The sequence below is a fragment of the Pimephales promelas genome, chromosome 25 (genome assembly GCF_988280905.1).
Source record: "Pimephales promelas chromosome 25, fPimPro1.hap1.1, whole genome shotgun sequence".
In the NCBI taxonomy this organism is placed as follows: Eukaryota; Metazoa; Chordata; class Actinopteri; order Cypriniformes; family Leuciscidae; genus Pimephales; species Pimephales promelas.
Genome location: NC_142793.1, coordinates 13273758 through 13298366, shown reverse-complemented (window position 1 = coordinate 13298366; position 24609 = coordinate 13273758). Strand labels below are relative to the sequence as shown.

Here is a 24609-nt window from a genome sequence, read left to right as displayed (position 1 = left end):
GGAATACATTTAAAAGAGAGCTGACAACCAACTACTCAAGGCTGACTGACTAAAACGTCATTTATGGTATATTGAAAAGTTGGAAACGCATAGCAAAGATAGGGTATAGTCCAATTGCATTTCACAGTTTCAGAATCCTGCTGAGACATGGTTATTTGTGTTGACTTTATAAACAAATTATCCATAGTAGGGGAAACTATATCACTTTATCAAACGGATACTCCACTTTTTTTTTTAAATACGCTCATTTTACAACTCCAACTGTTGAGTTTTACCTTTTTTGAATCCATTCAGCCAATCTCCGGTTCTGGCGGTACCACTTTTAGCATAGCTTAGCATACATCATTGAAGTGGACAAGACCATTAGCATTTCTCGCAAAAAAATTACTAAAGTGTTTCGATATTTTTCCTATTTAAAACTTGACTCTTCTATTGTTACATCGTGCTCTAAAACAGACGGAAAATGTAAAGTTGCGATTTTCTAGGCTGATATGCAAGGAACTATACTCTCATTCCTGCGTAATATTCAAGACACTTCACTGTCGTACCATGAGTGCCGCAGGCGCGATGACTACACAAACTTATGCTGCGTTCATGTGCTATAGTAATTATGGTAAATACCAAAAGCCGACGTGGAAAATGCACATGAACACCCCCTCATGTGGTATTTTCCACTGGGGAACTCGTAGAATATTTTGATGGACAAGAAGCCGAGATGAGATAACCTTTGATCTTTTCAAAATGGCAGAGAGCACCTCGAGAGTTGTGAATGGTAAAAATATATACTATTCATGATCTAGAAAATAAAGGCTACAGCATATTATTTACCTTTTGAGATTTGATAAATCATTTTCTTGCTGTTGCAGATGACTTAAGCAATCTAAAACAGTTTTAGCTAAATAACAGGTCTGATAATCTCCATCTTTTTACCACATTACGACAACAAAAGCACTTGAACGCAACACACTGGTAAATACTAGTTCACAAGTGGAAAATATCATATTTTCCATAGCACGTGAACGCAGCATTAGTCCCGGTCACGTTGGAAGCTGGGCACTATTTTCAGGTGCTGCGTCATAACATTATGCCTGCTGAACTCATGGTGCGACAATGAAGTTTCCTGATTATTATGCAGGAATGAGAGTATAGTTCCTAGTCATATCAGCCTAGAAAATCACAACTTTACATTTTCCGTCTGTTTTAGTGCACGATGTAACTATAAAAGAGTCAAGTTTTAAATAGGAAAAATATCGAAATATCGAACATCGAAACAATTTTTTTGAAATGCTAATGGTCTTGTCCACTTCAATGATGTATGCTAAGCTATGCTAAAAGTGGTACCGCCAGAACCGGAGATCGGCTGAATGGATTCAAAAAAAGGTAAAACAGTTGGAGTTGTAAGATGAGCGTATTTCAAAAAAAAGTGGAGTATCCCTTTAATGAACATTAACTCTACACGTGGGCCTTGTTGCAGTCCCATTATGAACTGTGTTGGTGTCATTAGCTGAAATTGATTTATTCGTTGATAAATAAAGCAAGGGTGTTGCAGAAGAGTTATGATGTACTTGGTCCTGTGCATTTTAGGTGCTATTGTGTCAGGACTTCAGACAGACTAGTCATTAAATAGTCACCGAGTGCCTCAAGCATTGGGTGGCCTGTCTCATCTGAGAGTCACAACTTCTGCAAACCAAACAAAGAGAAAACATCATAAATTATAGGTCATTCTATAACATGGTTGCAACAAACATATTATGACTCATATAATACTACACACATTAATATGAGAAATAAATAAATATTTAAATGCACTCAAATGGACGAACAGACAAAGAGAAGGAACAAAAAAGACATGAGGAAATAAATAAAACCTCATTATTGTGAGTAATAAAGGGACGGAAAGTCATTTTTATGCAAAAGAGTTTGCTTTCGGCCAAATTATAATAGCCAAGTCTATAAACTGAGGAAAATTAGAAAGGTCATTGAAAATACCAGTTTTTACAAGTGCTCCTTCATTCTTCACAGAGATTCCTTAAGGGCTTGAAAAACATTTGAAAACACTGAAAAAAAAATTGATTGATCACGATAAAGGTCATGTGTGTGCATGTTTATTGATATAATCTGTCATCATTTGCTCACCCTCATGTTGTTCCAAACCTGTATGACATTCTTTCTTTTGAAGAATAGCCTACAAAAGAGGTATTTTGCTGAATGTCTTTCATGTAAAAAGAAATTGGAAGGTGATTCACACTATTAAACAAAAAAAGTGAGAAAAACAAAAGCACATGCAATTTTTGTGTTTTAATGAAGAGAAAGTAAAACAGGTTTGGAACAACGTGAGGGTGAGTAAATAACAGAATTTTAATTTCAGGTGAATTTTTGCACTTTAAAGGGATAGTTCACTTTGAAATTCATTTTTGATATGTTTTAGCTTATACCTCCAGGGCATCCAGGATGTAGGTGACTTTGTTTCCACAGTAGTTTCAATTTTGATATTTTTAGGTCAAACCGTTCTTGTCTGTCAGTCATATAATGTAGGTCTATGGTCACCACCTCAAAGAGCATGCACAGAGAAGTCTAAATTAAACACGATTTAATGACTCGCAAATGTAAGTACACATTGATGGCCTAAGACACGAAACGAGTGGTTTGTGTGAGAAAACTAACAGTATTTATATCGTTTTTACCTCTTGTAACCACAGCCACGTCCAAGTGATCTGAAGGCTTGGGTGCTTCGGTCTGCTCTGAAAGCGCCGGAAGTGATCTCTTGCGCGGATGCAAAAAAAAATCAATGTTGTCTGTTGATATATCGAAATCGTCTTCCATTGCAATATCCTGTATATCTAAATGTTTAGATCTTCACAGTGAAGGATAACACTTCTGAAATCTCTGTGTAAACAATGAGTGACGTACACGCGCGAGAGATCACTTTCCAGCGCTTGCGCAGATAGAGGCGCCCTTGCTTTCAGAGTGCTTGGATGTGACTGTGATTGCAAGAGGTAAAAACGATATAAATACTGTTCGTTTTCTCGCACAAACCGCTCGTTTCGTGTCTTAGGCCATCAATGTGTACTAACGTTTACGAGTCATTAAATCATGTTTAATCTGGACTTTTCTGTGCATGCTCTTTGAGGTGGTGACCATAGACCTGCATTATATGACTGACAGACAAGAACAGTTTGACCTAAAATATCAAAATTGAAAATACTGCGGAAACAAAGACGCCTACATCTTGGATGCCCTTGAGGTAAGCTAAAACATACCAAAAATTAATTTCAAAGTGAACTATCCCTTTAAAGCAGTCTTCACAAACCTAAAGAACGAGACAAACTGAGACAGAAAGAATGAGAAACACAGAGAGAAACTGTAGGTCTGTTGCCATGACGAAGCAAACAGAGCTGCAGATGTCCATCTAACAAACAAGCGGTGACCCCTAGAGATCCACGGCTCTCTCCGCCTGCTAATTGACTTGTTATTGATAAGCCCAATGGCAGTTTGATTTATGTGAAAAATGTCTTCAGTTGACAGCCACCTGGCATTAAGCAGGGTGTTTATTCTCCACTGCATGTGTGAGTTTTAGGGGATAAGTTGTTGAGGTGCTGTTATCACCATGTGAGGGGACACCTGGAATGTGGGGTCAAAGACGTGGGTGTCAACGCAGAGGGCAAAATCGAACTCCACACCAATCAAAACACTTTATTTGAGTAGGAAGGTGGATCATTGACACACCTATCTTTTAAAGGGCACTAATCTTTTTTTAAACAGATTATCGTTCTCTGACATTTATGTGATGTTTTTATGACGTGAGGTGGCCATTTTTCCATCAAGCGGCATCTTTATCGGATAACTCACTGTCTTCACAGAGTAAACACCAATTCCATGATGGCATGCAGTTAGGAAGTATAGCTCCACTACTAACAAAGCATATTGCTATTATAAAATAGCATGCCTTTTCGGTAAGCTACTTGTTTGTAGGGTTTTTAAAAATTGCGGTACTACCAGTTTCAGACAGTACAAAAAATAAATAAATAAAAAACGGGAATATTCGGTATACCCGTTGATAGGCGCTGCTAGACGTGTTTGTTTGAGCGCACTCTGACTCTGAGGGACAAAGGTTTCCATTAACAGCGTGTTTACAAGCGTTAAACATTGTAGCCAATCACAGTCATACCTGTTGAGCACATTGCAACGGCCAATCAAGTAAGTAAGTTAGTCAGATTCAGAATACGCTGAAATATTTACTGGTAAATTTTACCGGTGTTAGTACCGACTACTGAAATGTTGGAACAATGATAACCATGATAATTTTGGGGGAAATGTTTAGCATGTCTAGCTAGTTAGCCTAGCCCTTAGCCCCTGCTGGTACATTCACAATATATATATATATATATATATATATATATATATATATATATATATATATATGTATGTATGTATATTGGCCATCCAAGCATATTCAGAAAGTCACAATTTCATAATAAAAACTCTTATGTAGAGCTTAGCTCTATGCAGTCTTGTGGTCATATTACATTACCTGTGCTAACCGAGCCAATACTACGACAACGGCCAATAATAGTAAGTAAGTTAGTCAGAATACGCTGAAATATTTACTGGTAACTTTTACTGGTGTTAGTACTATCGACTACTGAAATGTGTGAACAATGATAACCATGATAATTTTAGGGGAAATGTTTAGCTAGTTAGCCTAGCCCTTAGCACCTGCTGGTACATTCTGTTGGCAAATATATATATATATATATATATTGGCCATCCAAGCATATTCAGACAGTCACAATTTCACAATAAAAACTCACAATAGTTGCTAATGTAGAGCTTAGCTGTAGGTGATTCCAGTACCTGTGCTAACCGAGCCAATACTACGACAACGGCCAATACTAATAAGTTAGTCAGAATATGGTGAAATATACTGGTAAATTTTACTGGTGTTAGTACCGACTACTGAAATGTTGGATGATAATTGACCATGATAAAAAACAAACAAAACAAAAAAAACATGATAATTTTGGGGGAAATGTTTTGCATGTCTAGCTAGTTAGCCTAGCCCTTAGCCCCTGCTGGTACATTCTGTTGGCAAAAAAAATAAAAAAAATCCAGGCATATTCAGACAGTCACAGTTTCACAATTAAAACTCACAATAGTCGCTAATGTAGAGCTTAGCTGTATGCAGTCATGTTGTGATATTCCATTCCCTGTGCCAACCGAGCACCTGTCTGTGGGAATGCTACAACAATACAAAGTGATGTTCTCAAAAAGGGAACTATCTTTCTCTGGGAATATCTGACTTACTGTTTGAAAATAGAAATTATTTTGACAATTGAATCGAGTGGTTCTAGAAAACACTCATTATTAAAACTCATACTTAAAGTACCCTTGCAATAATGTCATGCAATTAAAATATGTAAAAACATGTACAGTAAAATGTATATAAAAAGTGTTTTTTTTTTCCAAAGTGGATTTAACCCTGTTTCAAGGGGTTAAACAAAATAATTCTTCACAGACCTTCTTTTCCTCTTTTTTCCCTCTCTGCTTCCTTAAAGTTTATTTTGTAAATTAATATTCCAAGCAGTGGCCACGAGTGAACAGCCATTAGTCAAAGTTAGCTGACAGAAACTCTCCCCCTCTCTCTCTCTCATCACCTTCCCCTGAGCTCTGCCTAATAATCATTAATGCAATTATCAGGACACACACTATTCATTACTGTCCTTCCATCCTTCTTTTTCTCTCCGTCTGTCTATCTGTTCTGAAGGGCCTCTCTCACGCCATGTAGCCGGGGCCTGGAAAAAGCAGACATGCCATTGTTTCTGTCTGGCCGATGTTGCCTTCAGGTTCTGTCAGGTTCTTTTCTGTCACTCTACCGAAATTTAATTAACTTCCAACATTGTGCCGGCCTGTGTGTCGTATAGGCTTTTCTCATTATCCAATAATCCAGAATTAGACTCAATCTACAGCAGAGAAGATGGCGCTTGAGTTCCTCAAACATGTAGTAAGACCTGCATGTGTTTGCGTGTGTGCTCAGGAGATCACCAGATGCAGTAAACCTTCAACGACAAACGTCAATCCGGGACAGTAGGAAGGCGAAAGAGAGAGTGGAGGGAAAGGAATCGGGTGTCTTCAATCAAAATAACAATGCTCTTTAATTCTGATTTAATTAAATCTGCTTCCCCCCTCCCCCGAGCGAGGCGCAGGATCAGACAGCCGCTGGAGACTCGCAGCCCCACAAAAGTCTCTTCTCCGACTGGGTTTGTGTTTAATCATTGCTTCTTTACACTCTGTCAGAGAGCTTTTTATTCCAAACGAATGCTGGTTTACACAGCTGGCCTTCTGAAATAGAAAAGCTTAGAAAAGTGAACATTGAAACTGCCGGATTTTGACTTGATCAGCACACAATGAAATCTGACAGATATACAGGCAGAACAATATTAAATATATATTTTTTTTTCAGGGTCTCGACTTTTGCATGCTCAAGAGAAACTTCTTATGCCCTTGAGAAACTATTCAGGAAATTTTTTGCATGCTTACACAATACAGTTTCTAGTTTTATTTATACTATAAGCTATTTCCTTTGTGGATCACTGCCATCTAGTAAGCAAACAAGAGCATGGATGCACATTAATTAGAGATCTATTTGTTCAAATTTGGCTTTCCTTATAGGGTAGTGCCTCTAATATCAAGGGCTAACATCCAATTTAATGCATCCTCTGCGGTGGCAGAAAAACCATGACATGAAATGGGCTGATGGCACAATACAACTGTGTGCACTGGCAAGTTCAAGGATCTATAAAAAAGACGAGTGCTGTAAAAAGGCGTTCAAAATCTGGCTTTCGTAGAGGCAGTATGTCATATTTCAAGACCACAGATCTGCTTTAACGCATACTCTGTGGCAGCCAAGAAACCACACCGTGAAATGGGCTGATGGCGCAATAGGTGGCTCAGCGAGAATTGTCATATATACTGAGTTTAATGGTTTCTCTGTCTGTATATATTTTTCGTTTTGTTGCAACGATACTTTTAGAGGCTCTGTAATACAGTATTTTTGCATAATGAAAAACCTTGAATTTGTTTTATCGTATTTGACAATCACTAAACAATTGCCATAAAAACACAAATGAAGAGTTCAGATGCAAAAGCCTCTAAGTGCCATTTGAAATTTTCTTCTAGAATGATCATTTTTATCAAGCTTGTATATTTAAGTTCAGTAATTTCACTTAAATTACAATTAATAGGTAATCTTCATTGCAATTTAAGTGAAATTACTGAGCTTAAATATACAAGTTTGATAAAAATTATCATTCTAGAAGAAAATTTCAAATGGCACTTAGAGGCTTTTGCATCTGAACTCTTCAAATCTTGTGTGATAGATTTATTTTCATTAAATTCTTAATTTTCTCTCAGAAAAAAAATGAAACAGGGGTAATATTGGATTAACTTAAAAAAATAAGTAACCTGGTTGCCTTAAAATGTTAAGTTGATTGAACTGGAAAAAGTGAGTTTGATTTAATCATCAGAAACTCAAAATAATAAGTTATCTGAACTAAATAAATTATTTAAGTTGATTTGACAAAAGAAAAAATCTTGTGATAACAAATCTTGAAAATATTTTTTTTACAGTGAGTCTAGAAATGCAAATATTTGTTCCATACTTTTTTCCATACTTTTTTCCAGACTTGGAAATTACCGATATGAAATTCCATACTTTTCTATACCTTTCCAAACCCTCTCTTAGAAAAAAGGGTTCTATATATGTAGCATAGGGTTCTTTACTCAACTCCACACTGTAAAAAAATATTTTCAAGATTTGTTATCACAACATATTTTCTTTTGTCAAATCAACTTAAATAATTTATTTAGTTCAGATAACATATAATTGTGAGTTTCTGATGATTAAATCATTCTCCTTCATTGTATTAACTCACTTTTTCCAGTTCAATCAACTTAAAATTTTAATTAATTTTTTTTAAGTTAAACCATCAATATTTTTTACAGTGCAAAGGATATTTAATGCTAAAAAAAGGTTCTATAATGAGAAGAAAGAACCCTTTTGGCACAAAGGTTCTTTAAAGGCTATTATTCATTCATATTTTACATTATTCTGCAACATTTTGTTGTATGCAATTAAATGATTGTTTATTAAACTGTTGTAGTAACTTAATATCACATTTTAATCATGCTGATTTTGGAGGATAAAAACTGAAATGGCACTGCTCACGTGACGTCTGATATTGAAATGGCACGTCTGATATTGATTAATTACATTTTTTAACCCACATATATTGAATTTTGTGATCATTCACATATTTGGGTTCCAAATATGTAGCGCTTTAGAACCTTTTAAGGTTCTATATAGAACCTTTCCTTCTAAGAGTTAGACCGATACTAAACAGCTGTCTTTGTGTTCCGGGTGTCTGTGTGTGAGAATAAAAAGATGAAAAGAGCAGCCCTGTCTTGTCATCGCGAATGAACCTCGTTTGTCCCTCCAAAGTTGATTCTGCGGGAGTGACAAACGACGTCCGCTTTCCGCGATTAAGTCCGCTTATTATTTTCCTGTCCTTTAACTAAAATTCTATTATGAGAAATGGCAGGCTTGCTGTGGCCTTTTCAGAGGCGTTGGTGTCACACCGCAGCCATGAAGACAATAGACCCCCTGACAGCTGTTAATTCAGGGCCACCTTAAACAGTCTGATCTTTAAATCTATTCGCGCTGTAATTATACTGGAGGAAGGAGGGGTGAGGGTCCACCTGTCAGAGCACAGAACTGTGTCCAGAGCACCGCGATACGGTCAGGCAGGGCCTGAGATCGAAGCAAGTGAGCATCTGTCAAAATATATTGTTTGTTTACAGCAAGAGATGGCCGCTGGGATAGCATATGGCGGCCGCTGATGGGTACGGCGTGGCAGTCGATCAGAGACGGAGAAGCCGAGCAGATGCTGGGTGAAGGAATCAGGAATGGGCCGCTTTGTGGCACCCCAGAGGAAGATATCATCGCTCAAACGTTGCTCAGTTCTCATTTATGCATCAATCTAAAAATAGAGAAATAAAAATGAGACATGCAAAAAGAGCATATAGCACTATAAAGTTACTGTATATAGCCGCTTAGGTAATTTGACCTTGACATTTAAAAAAAAAAAGGGAAAAAAAGTAGTGTTTGAGTATGAAAAGACACAAATTAGTATTTTAGGCAAATTATTTCCCCCAAAAAAGTCTGTTTCCACCTCAGAGAATTAGAGTATAAAAAGTGTTAAAAGAACAAACAACAAATAAATAAAAGCTAACTGTGATATAAAGTTTGAAGTATAACTATTGATTACATAAATAGTTAATTGTAAGCAAGTTTAAAATATAAAAATAAAATAAAATCTGCAAATGTAAGAGAGTTACATTGGGGAGAAAAAAAGTGTAGTAATATAAAAATATAAAGTTTGTCACATTTGTTCATAGGGACTTTGTCTTGGGGATGGTATTGTATGAGTTCAGAGGACTGATGAATCATGGCGAGTTTGTCGTGACGCCACATTGCTGACAGTGGTACAATTATTGAAGCGATGCTTCCTGTTCCAACCACACTGCAAAATGAGACACTTACTGTAATGATGGAAGGAAACAATTCTTCCCCTTTCGGTCTCCCACTTTCTTCTCTACATTTCCCCGTTTCCTCTCTCGGCCCCCTGGGGAGCGCATTGTTCTAATAAAAATGGCTTTTCATTCTCTTCCACTAAGCTGATGGATAAAGGAGGAAAGAGTGAGTTGTTTTTTCAAAAATAGGTGGCTGAAATAGATTTGATTTGGGGTAAGCATCTTCCGAGATCAGACCAAAGTGACACAGCTGACACAACGGTGGACGATAATCAACAGTATACATGTTTGCGTGGTTGTAGGCATGGGTATGTAACGCCAGGAGTGTGTGCTGGCCATGTTGCAGCCACTCTCAGAGTCAAGTTGACATCATCTCTGGCTACACTACTACAAATCAAATCCTTTTATTCACTATCACGGTTGACAAGATTTGTCGCTTGCCTTACCCTAGCCTGTCTGTTTGATTAGCATTGCCTGTTTGATAAAAAACACATGTCTCCAAGCCTCTGAAATGAAGCGAGTTGACAATATTGTGTTTGGAATGAGCAACCAGCTCACAATTTTTGGTTCCCAACGTTCTTTTTTAAGGTCTGTTTTTGGTTAGCCAGGAAAATTTTCTTAACGGAAACAGTTTTTGGTTTATTGTACGTTATTCAAATGTTCCCAGACTGTTCTTTAAAGGAGTAGTTCACTTTTAAAAAACGTAAAACTTTTGCTGATAATTTACTCACCCCCATGTCATCCAAGATGTCCATGTCTTTCTTTCTTCAGTCGAAAAGAAATTAAGGTTTTGATGAAAACATTCCAGCATTTTTCTCCATATAATGGACTTCATTGGGAACCAAACGGTTCAAGGTCCAAATGAGAGTTTCAGTGCAAACTGCAAACTGTTGAAAGGGCTTTAAATGATTCCAGACGATGAATAAGGGTCTTATGAAGCAAAGCGTTTGGTCATTTAAAAAATAAATAAAAAAAGTTAAAGTTTTATTAGCACAAATGCTCGCCTTGCTCTGTTCTGTGATGAGTGTTCGTGACTCTCCTGTTCGAACTCGTTCATCAAAATGAACAAATCGTTTTTTCGAGTAGCGAGGACGTATCTTTTTAGCGGGACATGCTTCTTTTGGTCCGTAAACACAAGAATTTCTTGATTAGGGTTAGGTTCACTTCAATAAGTGTGTCAAATCTCTCAGAAATCCTATTTACTTTCATATTGATTATAAGTAATTATTCAATACAGAGATAAATGAATGATAGTCAGTACACCAGTAAAATACTCGGGTGACTAACGTAACCTCGGTACCCTGAGATTATGGGAATGAGTATTGCGTTGCTAGAAAAATTGATAAAAAGAATGATTCCTAGAATGGTTCTCAAAAAAAACTACAACAGAAAAAAAACCCAGAAATCAAATACTAACATTAGGGGAGCAGCATTCTGTGTTTGCTGGGTAAAAACGTCAAAACCTCGCAGTCAAACAGACGTAAAGCAGACGAGTGACACGTAGTACAAAGCTATACTCTCTCTTCGCTATTGAGCTGATTATCAGCAATGCACATTTCAAAACACACCCACATGCTCATACACTCATCTGCCGCAGATGCGCCCCACAGCGCCCACTCTCTGTCATGAAGCTGTCCTTCACAATTAGCAACAGACAATCTTGAAGTAGGCTGACTCAGAATGGAAACACACAAAACAACTGAGAGAGTAGCTGAGGTTAGCACAAGAGTGTCAAATGGCACACAGCTCTGATTTATCCTGTATCCACATGCTTGTGGATGAGTCAAAACACATAGGCTACAATCTTAGCTAATCATAGCAACTACTACAACTCGAAGAAATTCACAAGCCTTTTTGGATGTACAGTATACTGGAACATTAATCGTGAAACATGAATGCTAACGCTAGCTGTGCAAGTTTGATTTCACACGGTGTTATTCTGAAATGTGTCAGAACAATTTAACATAACAGAATTGCATTCTTAGCATAAACTCTGCTTTTAGACTAAGCAAGCTTGCATACATCATTGCAATTCATAACATAAAACAGTTGCATTTTAAGTGGTATAATCGCTGTTTTAATCTGTCTGCTTTTACGCTAATCAAGCTTGATTACCCAGATAGCAAACTGATATTGAATCAACGTGGAAACGACGTCTCTCATGACATTGAAACAACGTTGATTTGCTCATCGAATTAACGTTGAACCAACGTCAGACGCGGCATTCTTCAAAGCTAAATGAAATCGAAAATTGGTTTGCTTTCATAACGTTGAAACAACGCGTTGATTTCAAGTTGATTTTCCGTTAGTTTTGAAAGAATGACGCGTCTGACGTTGGTTCAACGTTAATTCGATGAGCAAAACAATGTCAGATCAACGTTGTTTCGATGTCATATTTCCACGTTGATTCAATGTCAGTCTGCTATCTGGGTATAGGCTATAGTACGTCAAGACAACAAAGCTTTTAAAGTCGTTGTGACCTTTAGCGTAAATTGTCTGCTTCGTACATCATAGCAATTCAGAACACAAAGTATTCTTAGCAGTATAATTGGGGTTTAGCATCTGACTGCCATAGGCGTACACTAAAAACTTTAAGCAACAGACAGCATTTAGCTATACGTTATAGCAATTCATAACACGACAAAGTTGCATTTTCATTACCACTAGCTTTCTGTCAGCTTCTACTTAAGCTTGATTTAACAACATGAGCTTGCTTTCATGCCAAACTGCATCCCTAAAAATGTGTCAGCACTTCATAACACAACAACGTTGTATCTTTAGTGCTATAGTGGGTATTAGCATAAACCTTAGCCTCAGTTTTTTTACAACAGTTTCAAGAGTCACAAAAATGTCTCTGTGAGCTAAACAGATGAAATGTTTATAACTAGAAACGCAAATAAGATTAGCATTTAATTGAATTCAAATGCCCTATTAAGCGCTAAGGTTTGTTAGCACAACAACAATACAAAAAAGCATACCAAGTATATACAACAGGGCTGTAACCTTTGCACTGAGTTGAATCAAGATTTGTGTCTATATTTATGTTTAACCAACAAGCAACACAATGCATAGCAACATGCTAAAAATCACTGCTACATTAGCAACACATTTTCTACTGAAAATCTACTCATTTCAAGATAAGGAAGAGGAAAACATACTGGATAAGAGCTAGTTCTTCTGACCATGTCTTTCTTTTTCCTGAGACCATGTGACAATGATAGGCCTGAACTTCAATTTATTGGCAAAGTTACACATTTCAGAAAGCTTTTCTGCTGTGTCAGGATGCTTCGTTCCCATCAAAAAGCCTATAAAAGAAAATACTGCCAGCACTGAAAATATGTACCAGGAAGCTGATTTAGATCCTTTTAATACAAGCAGTTGTCAGTGGACGGAGGTTAAATCCTTAATCAGCATTTCTAGGTAGAAACGTCTTTGTACCGACCTCAGCGTACTCGCTCATCAAAACAAAACAAAAAGTCACGTCTTTAAAACTCTCACGATTACTGTTAGCTAGTAGTGCTAGAGCAATCATAGCTAATTGCTAATTGCTAACTTCCAACATTAACCGTTCATTTGTGCAGCGATACGGATATGAATGATAATTTAAATCATGTAGCTATTTGTAAAGAGGTGTGTCAGACTTACATGCTAAAATATAAGCAAGTAGCCTAACAAACATTTTAACACATAAGCAACTACTGTAACTAGCATTGTGACATTGAGTCTTGCTACTCACATTTTCTCATCAAGTTCACAATTGTAAACAAATTGCTGGCATAACTATTGTTTTAATTATTGTAAATAACTATTAGCTAAAAGTGTGCAAGAGCTACTCCCCTGATGATAAAAAAATTCAGGAGACAGATTGAGGACCGTAACGTATTGAGATTTTAGATTTGGTGGAATAGTCCCAGCTCAATCCCAAAGCTCTCTCTCTATCTCCCCACTTGCAGATAATAAAGCTTTAGTGTGCTAAAAAGAAACGAGGATGATCAATAACAGCTGTTAGTGGTGTAGATGATCAGCCTGACACCTTACATAAGACAAGTCATAAAAATGACCAATGTAGGGGCCAGTCTCACAGGCATAGATTGAAAGGCTAGATAAGATTAACCATTAGCAAGGACACGAAGTGGAAAAACTAGCTCATCTCGCACACAATCTGTTAAGAAAGACAAGAGGATTTTTGCAAGTAAGTAAATTGTACTTCAAAGTCCATCTTAGTGGGGGAACAAGGACCTGCTGGGAGACAGGTTGTCAAATATATTCCAAATTTAAGGTGATACTCCATTAATTTTATCCTATTTTACACGCATCTCCTCTGTCATATCAGGGTTTCCCTCATCTCTCAATCATGCCAATTTTTTACCAATTTATCAAGAATCGGCTGTCTCTCTCTTATTGTTTGACTCTTTGTGCTTAAAGCTGAAAGCATGCCTGGTAATAATTTTTTTTTATAAAAGTCCAATTACACAAGGCTGAAAACATTTTATAAAAAGCTAATGAATATTTATTATTTATTATATTCCAGAATACTGAACACTGTCAGTATTTTAGGTGACATTTTGTCAAAATGTGCTTGTCTGAACAGATGAAGCAGTCCACAGGTGTAGGCACACTTTTTTTCTCTTTCACTACTCATACACATACAAGCAAACAACCTCTCTGCATGAAATAGCCTAACCTTCTTGATTTCATTATTCTTCAAATAGGAAGAAATGAGACAGGGAATTGGTCCCTTTTCACAAGGCACGTTACAACACTGTCACCAAATGGTGATGTCATATAATTACACCTGTTTCGAGCACAGAGTAGAAATAATAAACACACACACACAGAGGGAGAGAGAAAGCACTGAAAATCTGATTAAGGTCGGATCGCCTTGGCAGCCTGTGTCTTTATTTATTTATCTCAGTAAACACACGCTCACTTTATTCTGGGAATGTGAAGCGTAGCATAATTAGCTGAACATGGCTCCCTAATTGGGCTTTAATTGATATGAAGAGTGTCGCCAGGGCTGAGGCCTCACGTAGCAACACATGCGGCGCGAGTGGGCGTGGCCTAACTGCCAATCAATCCCACTGGCTTTAAAATGTCCGCCTCCAACCAATTACCGAGCGGAGTTCGGTTTACAAGCAGATAACACGGGTATATTTGATTTGTTGACAAATGTTTATAGAACTAGAATGATTCTAATAATAATACTATCAATGTAGCCTACTGCAATCACTCAGTTTAATTAAACTAATTACTGCAAAGCACCATTAGCGATTTGCTGTATTCCATTTAAAGTCAGATCTGAGATATTCCTACTTGAAATCTCAGAAAACCGACATAAACACAATGGCATTGCTAGCACTTATTAGTACTAACAGAGGAGCTCAATAACTGTGTTTCAGATGCAAATGTTTGCTAAATAGCCTAGATTTTATCATAGCAGAGTGTGAAATCCTTATATTAGGCCTTTTTATTTTATCCATTTGAAACTGATTGATCATGAAATAGGGAGCCATATAATGGAGCCATGTAATTTTGAAGAACAGGCCTGAAAAGTAAGGGATTTGTGTCATCAGCTAAAGAGGCACAACAATTTAAGTTTTAAACGATAACAACAATGAAGGAAACTTTAACAAAAAGAAAAAGTGATTCGTGACTGACTTCACTACTTAAACTTGTCCAAGTTGGAAATTCTGATTTACGAGTCAAATGGAACATAGTGATATTACTGTAAACCAATGGGTATGTCCCAACTAGCACACTTCTCTTAATAGTACACAAGCAAGATCAGAACTGGTGTGTTCCAAATCATAATTACAAATAGTATGCCAATACCTTTTCCAACAGTATGCATGTTTTTTTTTTAAATCAATATTTCTCATAACATCTGTTTGCCATGGAAGAGTTTGTGACAGTTTATGTATAGAGTTAAAAACAGCAGCGTGTGCTCGTTCATCAAAATTAACGAATCTTTTCCCGAATCAATTCGTTCATTTCGTTCGTTGAATCAACCAAATGACACGAAAAAAGATTCGTTCATTTTGATAAAATAGTTCGAACAGGAGAGTCATGAACGCGCATCACAGAACAGAGCAAGGCGACCATTTGAGCTTATAAAACTTAAACTTTGTTTTTTGTTTTAATCTGTTTTAAACTTAAACTTTGTTTTTTTTTTTAAAAAAATGAGCGATCGTTTCGCTTGATAAGACCCTTGTTCATCGTCTGGAATCGTTTAAAGCCTTTTGAACAGTTTGCACTAAAACTGTCTTTGGGACCTTGAACCGTTTGGTTACCAGTAAAGTCCATTAAATGGAGAAAAATCCTGGACTATTTTCATCAAAAACCTCAATTTCTTTTTGACTGAAAAAAGAACGACATGGATATTTTGAATGACATGGGGATGAGTAAATTATCAGCAAAAGTTTTTTAAAAAGTGAACTACTCCTTTAATTTTGAACAGTTTGCCGCCCTGACCAATGGGGACACTTAAGGCCAGGTTAAAGTTGTCTTTTAAGTGGAAAAAGAGGTCCCAGCCTGGGAACAAGCAATAACACTTAAAAGCGTTGACTGCACTGCAGAAAAAGAGCACACCTGCATGTCAGCATTGTGGACAGCGAGTTCCTCTGCTCTGACAGTTGCACTGCACTCAGATTCTCCTCAAACGATCATTTAAGTGGCTTCTTGCATCCAGAACACACACCTTCCACACACAGCTGCTTTCATACTCCCTTCGGAGTCAACCGGTGTGCTCTCAGTCTCAATCTCCCGGCGTCACAACCTTCAAGAACATTTGAGTTGTGTTTTGAGGGCCAATTAATCGCTTTCCTGATAGTAAATTAAAAAAACAATTCTCTGTGGTTTTAATAATAAACTCATTAAGCACTGCTAAAAGGACAGAACTGCCTTTTAATTAGACCCGCAACTGATTGATGCACAATTAACACCTCCAATTTATTCATCTCGACGTGGGTGGGATCCTCTCCATCTTGTTTTTTAGTCTCCATGATAATGAAAAGGGTAATGACAGAGGGCATGACCTTAGAACATAACTGATGTTCACTGTATGAATTATGATCCGCAAACAATGCGGTCCAAAAGAGTCACATGGTCAATGTCATAAATTAGCTTATTTTAGTAGAAACATGTGGATTCGAAAAAAATTAATAGAAATTCAATACAAATAAAAATGAAGCTTAAATAAAATAAGACATTTGCTTTAAAGGAGTAGTTCACTTTAAAAAAACAACTTTTGCTGATAATTTACTCACCCCCATGTCATCCAAGATGTCCATGTCTTTCTTTCTTCAGTCGAAAAGAAATGAAGGATCCAGGATTTTTCTCCATATAATGCACTTTACTGGTAACCAAACGGTTCAAGGTCCAAAAGACTTGCTAACAGCAAACTGTTCTAAGGGCTTTAAACGATTCCAGACGATGAATAAGGGTTTTATCAAGCGAAACGATCACTCATTTAAAAAAAAAAAAACAAAGTTTAAGTTTTATAAGCTCAAACTGTCGCCTTTCTCTGTTCTGTAATACGCGTTCGTGACTCTCCTGTTCAAAACTCGTTCATCAAAATGAACGAATCTTTTCCTGAGTCAATTCGTTCATTTCGTTCGTTGAATGAACCAAATGACACGCAAAAAGATTTGTTCATTTTGATAAACCTTGAACCGTTTGGTTACAAGTCCATTATATGGAGAAAAATCCTGGAATGTTTTCATCAAAAAACTTAATTTCTTTTCAACTGAAGACAGAATGACATGGACATCTTGGATGACAAGGGGGTGAGTAACTTATCAAAAAAAGTTTTTTTTTAAAGTGAACTACTTTAATAAATAACTTAACTAAATAAGTTTAGGTTGATTTACAAAAATTGCTAAAAACAAACAGAAATAAATTAAAGCTAAATTGAAATATATATATATATATATATATGTATTGATAAACGCTTACAAATCAGAAAATGTATTTAAAACCAAAATATGGCTGCTTCTAACAGTCTCAGATGTTTGACCCCACCACCAGACAGACAGATGGACACGGACTCAACTTAATGTATACATTTCATTTATTAAAAACAAATAAAGTACAAAAAAAAATAGTTTATAAAGACATGATGCTCTTTGTACTATCACCACCAGTGCAGAGCATTGTTAGCACTTTTTTTTTTTTAAAGAAAAGAGATGGAAAATTAAAAAAAAATCTGTTAAAAAAAACTGTAGCACCAAGAAGTAGTGTTGAATTCTGCATTAGCACCTGGGAGTCCCTCACATTAAGTGTTAGCAGAATAAAAGTGCTTAAAGACTATTTGAATCAGGATATTCTGTAATATCGTAGAACACTAATTAAACAATCACAACTGACAACTTGCAAATGAAATCAAACACAAGGTGGATCTTTAAAGTGCGTCTTGTATTCTATAGAAGAACGTTTATAATTCTTACTTTTTTTTTACATGTTTCAGTAATGATAATAATTCAGTTTATTATTGACTATTGTTTGTTATCAGGTATCGCGGAATGTGAAACACTTTATTATAGGTTTGCGAAAACAAATTTAGTGTTTTTTTTTAAAGATAACTGACATTTCATTAATTAATTATGCATATATATATATTTATATATTATGTTAGATGAGGTTAATCGTGATTTATTTTGACAACTGCAGGCGACTATGAAAAGTTATGGAGAAATAATCGGTTGAAGATCCTTTCAACTTTTATGTTTCACACTTCGATCATAAACTCTGATGTGTAAAAACCATATTTTGGAGCATCCTTGTCCAAGTACATCTGTGAAACCACTGCCAAAGCCAGCACAGAACCTTAATATATCCTGTATCATTGTGTCCCATATCCTGGAGAACAGTTACAGGCTTCTCATCCTGGTCCTTGACACCCGTTTTGAGACATATGCTCTGCTCATATATTTGGCTACAAGACCAACGAGACCAGAGTCTCTTCTCTTATGCATTTCCTTGCAACCTCTTTCCTCTCGTTCAAGGCACTGACATGTACCTCCTGAAGTCAGGATGAGACTTGTGCTGTGGACGAGGGCAACCTTCACTAAGCGATCGTGCGTGTGCAACCTCCGGGGCCTTCCACCACATATCAGTGGACTTTATTAGCTCTGGCAGGATGTCAGGAACCACAAACTTCTCCGCCAGGAAGACTACAGGAAATACAGCCAATAGCAAACCCCAACCCACCACTCCTAGCCAATAGGACAGTCCAAGTCGAGTGATGTCCTCCCTGATCTCACTAATATGCTGATGGGTGAAAAGCATCCAGCTGAGAAAGAAGAAAAATCCTGTGGGGAGGAAAAAGAAAATGGCGAGAAGGTTAAAAACATGTGGATTACATTGCAAAACAAAAGCTAAATATGGAGATACTGACCTGTAGGTACTAGTGTGAAAAGTAGGAGTGAGGTCGGGTCAAGCGCCTGGCCTGCCATCAGCAGTGAGCGAGTGTTGGAATAGGAGCGCACCGTCTGAGACGTCCAGCAGAGGGCGAACATGAGACACAGCACTCCAGAGCTCACAGACATCAGGAAAGCGACCACAGCAAACACTCTCTCAGCCTCCAGAGCTGTTGAACAAGACCAAAACACATTTAATATACCGCGGATGTGGTATAACCTGCTCACTAGGCCCCAAGGAAGGGGGTACCTCATACAAACACTGAATCTGAGTGACGACAGTGTCCAGAAACTAAACCGTTATTGAGTTTAGACATGGGTTCAATTATTTTATGATGATGATTCTCCACTGAATGGACTCCAAGTGTATAATTTAATTAATTAAATACAAAAAAGACTTAAAGGAGTAATTCACTTTTAAAAAAAATTTGCTGATAATTTACTCACCCCCATGTCATCCAAGATGTCCATGTCTTTCTTTATTCAGTCGAAAAGAAATTAAGGTTTTTGATGAAAACATTCCAGCATTTTCTCCATATAATGGACTGCAATGGGAACCAAACGGTTCAAGGTCCAAATGAGAGTTTCAGCGCAGCTTCAAAGGGCTTTAAACGACACCAGATGATGAATGGTCTTATCTAGGAGTCTTCGAGTCTCGAAAAAAGATTTGTTCATTTTGATGAACGAGTTTGAACAGGAGAGTCACGAACGCTCACCACAGAGCAAGACGAGCATAAAACTTAAACTTTTTACTTTATTTTTTAAATGACCAATCATTTCGCTAGATAAGACCCTTATTCATCGTCTGGTGTCGTTTAAAGCCCTTTGAACAGTTTGCACTGAAACTCTCATTTGGACCATGAACCGTTTGGTTCCCATTGAAGTCCATTATATGGAGAAAATCCTGGAATGTTTTCATCAAAAACCTTAATTTCTTTTCCATTGAAGAAAGAAAGACATGGATATCTTGGATGACATGCGTGAGTAAATTATCAGCAAAAGTTTTTTTTTTTTTTTTAAATGAACTACTCCTTTAACATTACATTCAATAATTTATATATAAACGCACACACACTTATTTATATTTATGAACAGTTCATATTATGTAATGTTAATGCAACATATCTTATAACATATACTTAAATCTATATACGTAAAAAATTGATACCTATGTATACTATGTAAGATACAGTAATGCACTAAGTCATGCCTTTTTGCTATCATTGTGTCAACCTTGTGTCATTCCAAACCTGTTCTTCTGCTGAACACAAAAGCTATTTTAAAAGAATGTTTGTTTTGGTTCCCATTGGGACAAATACAATTATTGGAAGTGAAATGGGAACCAAAACAAACATTCTTTGAAATAATAGCTTGAAATAAAGCTGTTTAGTTCACAACGTTCTTCAAAACACTTCCCATTGTGTTCCACGGAAGACAAAATGTTGACTGTTTCTTTAAGAAAGTAATTTCAGATTGAGTGCTCTTAAAGAACATCACATTGTGAAACCATTTAAAACTGAACTGATCAGTCATAACATCATCCTTCATCATTTTTCAATTGTCCTGTTCTGAAGAAGAAATGAACTGAGGGGAAAACCAAACTAATAAAACATGCAAATATTGTGAGTTCAGCATGTCATGACCTGTCTGCTGCAGCCCACCGAAGCGTAGAAACCCCTCCAACACAAAACCATACCATTATTTTACATCAACGTTGGAAATTTCAGAAAAATCCAGGATGTTTTCACAATTCCTCTCATTTAGCTGCTCTGTACATCTCAGCAGGTCAAAACTTGCAAAAAATGCCACACAATTCCTCTAAAGCTTTCAGCCCCCATGATCATTCAGACCGTATGATATTTTTAGACTCCAAAAAGCCATTTATCTTTTATAGAAGTCACGTGAATTCAAGTTTCTAAGATCCAAAGCAGTTGTATAAAATGAATGTGAGCCACATGAGGGCTAAAGAAATATTTCTGTCCCCCAAGAGCATTTAGACCAAAGAGCCTCAGAGGCTTCATGAACATATGGTTTTAGAGGGGGCGCTAGTAACAGTCATGATTCACTTCTTTCCTAATGCGAGATCAAATATGCCCAGAAATAAATAAATATATATGTATATTGAATGACACTTGTGAATCTCTTTCATTCCCAAAGGTATGCGAGAAAAGCAGACGCATCACACACCTTTAGCAATGTCATCGGTGGAGCCGCAGTTGTCCGGCGTGGTCTCATTCCCCGAGGACCACAGACCGCTGCCATCCAGCCATTGAGGTGTACAGATAGCATAGCAGATACACAAACAGCCCATCAAGCCAAGACATGATTCAATAAATCGAAAACGACTCCTCGAGTCCACCAGTTCTGGTCCATGCATTGCTCTGATGATTAAAAACAAATAATGATTGAAGATAATATTAACTGAACTAAGTTGAAAACTGAACTCAAAACAATACAGTTGTTAATCGCTGATGGGTTTCCTTACCTTGAATGGCTGTGAAGTCTTTAAAAAGAGTTCAAATGATTTGATTCCATACAGTACACTGACTGTATCAGGTTCAAATATCAAATGAGTGAGAGAGTCAGAAACAAGAGATTTATGAGGGTGTAAGGGCACGTTCTCACTTCCCCCTCACGATGCTGTAATATGAGACTGTAAAGATTTCCCTCTGCCCACAGTGGAGACCCACTCGCAATGGAAACTCCCCCTTGCATAAACACACACACAAAAGTGTTGAGCGAGCGGTTAAATTCCCCCAGAAACCCCTGTGAGTCAGTGAGGTTTGGAAAGTGAAAATGATATTTTATAAATCAGTCTACAGTGCTCAGAGAAGAATATGTAGCCTATATTTGACTATACTTGCATTAAACATCCAGAACTGGATTATAAGAAACAGATACCATCACAAACACGTGTGTGTGTATATGGGGTGGTGATGGGGCAGTGGATAAGACACATGCCTTTGGTGTGAGAGACCCAGGTTCGAATTGACTGTGAGACACCAATGTGTCCCTGAGCAAGACACTTAACCCCTAGTTGCTCCAGAGACATGACCTCTTACATATATAGCAATTGTAAGTCGCTTTGGATAAAAGCGTCAGCTAAATGAATAAATGTAAATATATATAACCAATTCTAAAATAGGGTACGTTTACACAGCGATGTACTAAAAACGGAAACGTTTTTTCCTTGCGTTGTCAAAACGATCCCCGTTCACGCAAAGTTTAAAAAACCACAAGTAGGTTATAACTGGTGTGTTTTATGTCACTGAACAAAACATGAAAATATTTAGAGGTTTGTTCACCACAGACCTTATTTCAGGCGGTTTAACAAAAAAAAAAAAAACCAACCATAGACTGCGTCTGAAATCGTGTACTGTCATGTGATTTAAAGGTGCCCTATACTGTTTTTTTTATTATTATTTTATAATGTTTCCTGGGTTGCCCTTATAATGTTAGTATATTTTTTAGATAAAAAATAGTCATAATTTAGAAATAAAAGGCATTTTTTGTAGCCAGATTTTAGCCTCTGCTTTGAACACTCTGTTTAAGGGGCGTGTCTGCTGTGTGTAACCAGCCTCTGCTGTGATTGGCTGACATGCTTGCATATGAAATAGCTATGTATGACATGTGAAACTCTCTCGAATAATTTTACTACAGCTATTATAGGTTTTTACTATTACAGCTATCGAGATTAACGAATCGTGAGATGTTTTTGAAGTATTTAGATCTATTCCCATCACATAAAGTGTTGCTGTGATTGAGCAAGCAAAGGACAGTGAGTGTGTCGATCGCGAGAATGAAGATCTTATCATTGCAATGCAGTCTCTCTAACGTTACTCTCTAATGCAGCAGACACGATGATGTAAATACAGTTAACGTTAGAGTTTAGTTGTGCAGAGTAACGAATCGGTTACCTAACGTAACCTCGGTTCTCTCTAGATGAGGGAACGAGTATTGCGTAAGCTAGCTTACGCTACGGGGAAAGATTCATCTTTGCTGAGAAGTTGAAGCCAAAAAAATTTTTTTTTTCATCCTACTAAAATAAACGATGTGAAGTTGATTTTTAATCACTGGCCTGACTTACTGATACGATTTTAAAGTGAAAGATTACCTGTCTGAACTTGAACACCACATCAGCTCGATCCGAGGCCAGCTCTTGGCAAGTTGAGGAAACAAGTCGTCGGTGAAATGGTCGAAAATTTCCAGAGAAAATAAAATTAATCCATTGTTTCTTCAGAGGCTCGGACGAAGGAACTAAAATATACTTTTGTATTCGTGTGTAGATCCGAACACTGATCAACTGCCATGCTTCGACTGCGCAGCTCTGTCTCGTCTGTCACTGAACATGGGCTGGCATTATGCAAATATTTTGGGTCATACATATTAATGATCCCGACTTTTACGTCAGAGTCGGTATTATGTGGAGATTCGCCCGTTTTTCAGGGGTGTTTTTCAAAAACGAGATTTAAGTAAGAAGGAGAAAACAATGATGTTTGAACTCTTGTTACTTAACTATGCCAACATAAATTCAATTTTACAGTATAGGGCACCTTTAAATAAGAACGTACTTCGCGACAGTTAAAAAAGTTTGTTCTGTATAGTATGAATACGGGTAGTATGAATGAGTCCAGATGTGCTACATGCGCCATGTTGTTGTCGCGTGACATACGCGGTCACAGCAGTGCGAAAATTTAAAGAGTCCATTCCAGTGACTGTAACTTCGCGAGGTTTTTAGTTCTCCTTTCTGTTGTCATTTGCGTTTTTACGTCGTCCGAGCCGACGTAAAAACGTCTTTTTGGGGAATTTCACAAATAACATTTATTTACCTAATAAATTGTACCTAATAAAACACACACACAACCTCTATGAACAATGACAAACGTAGATTTTTGGCAAGGAAAAAGCCATTTATTCGCTTATGATATTATCATCGATAAATACACATAAATGAATCATAGATACGCGAGATACGCATTTATGTCTGTGTTTATCTTCTAACATTACGTCTCCGGTTTCCGCCATTTTCAAATATAACTACAACAACTCATGTCCCATGGCATCATGGGATAGTAAAGTGTCCGTCGTATGCGCACTTCAGAATCTCGCCGGAAGTAGTAGGTCATCCGGGTACTTTTCGCCTACTGTTTTTCGAATTCTATGATTTCGGACATACTACTCTGATCGCGTATTGTTTTTCGCAAACTATATAGTAGGGAAGTATTCGATTTCAGACGCAGCTATAGACGTTAGGGTGAGGGAACCAGAAGTGCTAAAATGCTAACTCACTTCCGCGTTTTGGCCTACAAATTGACGTCAAAACTTCGGTACTCTATATATGCATGCACATGGCGTCGCAGTTTTCACAAATTTACGTTTTTTTGTTTTGTTTGTTTACACAAAGACTTGCACTTTCAAAATGTTTAAGTTTCAAAAAAAACAAAAACAAAACTAAATGCATCAAAATTTTTTAGTTGAAAACGGTAGCGTGTAACGGTCCCTCAGTTAACTTTATTGTCATAGTGGTGACACCAGAGGCTGAACCACAGTGACCGTGGACGGACCTGTGTCGTCACGGCAACAGCTAAACGGCACAGGAAAGAAC

The 24609-nt window shown here is 37.2% G+C and overlaps 1 protein-coding gene across 1 annotated transcript; it reads right to left on the bottom strand.

The window, feature by feature from the left end:
* Window positions 1-18201: 18201 nt before the first annotated feature.
* LOC120468214 (uncharacterized) lies at window positions 18202-21756 on the bottom strand. The gene is made up of 4 exons (XM_039656888.2): window positions 21490-21756; window positions 21192-21385; window positions 18983-19174; window positions 18202-18896 (listed from the first exon to the last, which is right to left on the bottom strand). Exons 2-4 carry the CDS (start codon window positions 21379-21381, stop codon window positions 18586-18588), a joined length of 693 nt encoding a protein of 230 aa, XP_039512822.2. The 5' UTR covers window positions 21382-21385; window positions 21490-21756; the 3' UTR covers window positions 18202-18585.
* Window positions 21757-24609: the final 2853 nt, after the last annotated feature.

What these genes read in the sequence shown, in the direction of transcription:
- LOC120468214 (XM_039656888.2), bottom strand. Translation starts at nt 21,381, where the DNA reads ATGCATGGACCAGAACTGGTGGACTCGAGGAGTCGTTTTCGATTTATT. An exon ending in CACCGATGACATTGCTAAAG is followed by an intron (nt 19,175 to 21,191) that starts GTGTGTGATGCG and finishes CTTGTTCAACAG; the next exon opens with CTCTGGAGGCTGAGAGAGTG. An exon ending in TTTCACACTAGTACCTACAG is followed by an intron (nt 18,897 to 18,982) that starts GTCAGTATCTCC and finishes TCCTCCCCACAG; the next exon opens with GATTTTTCTTCTTTCTCAGC.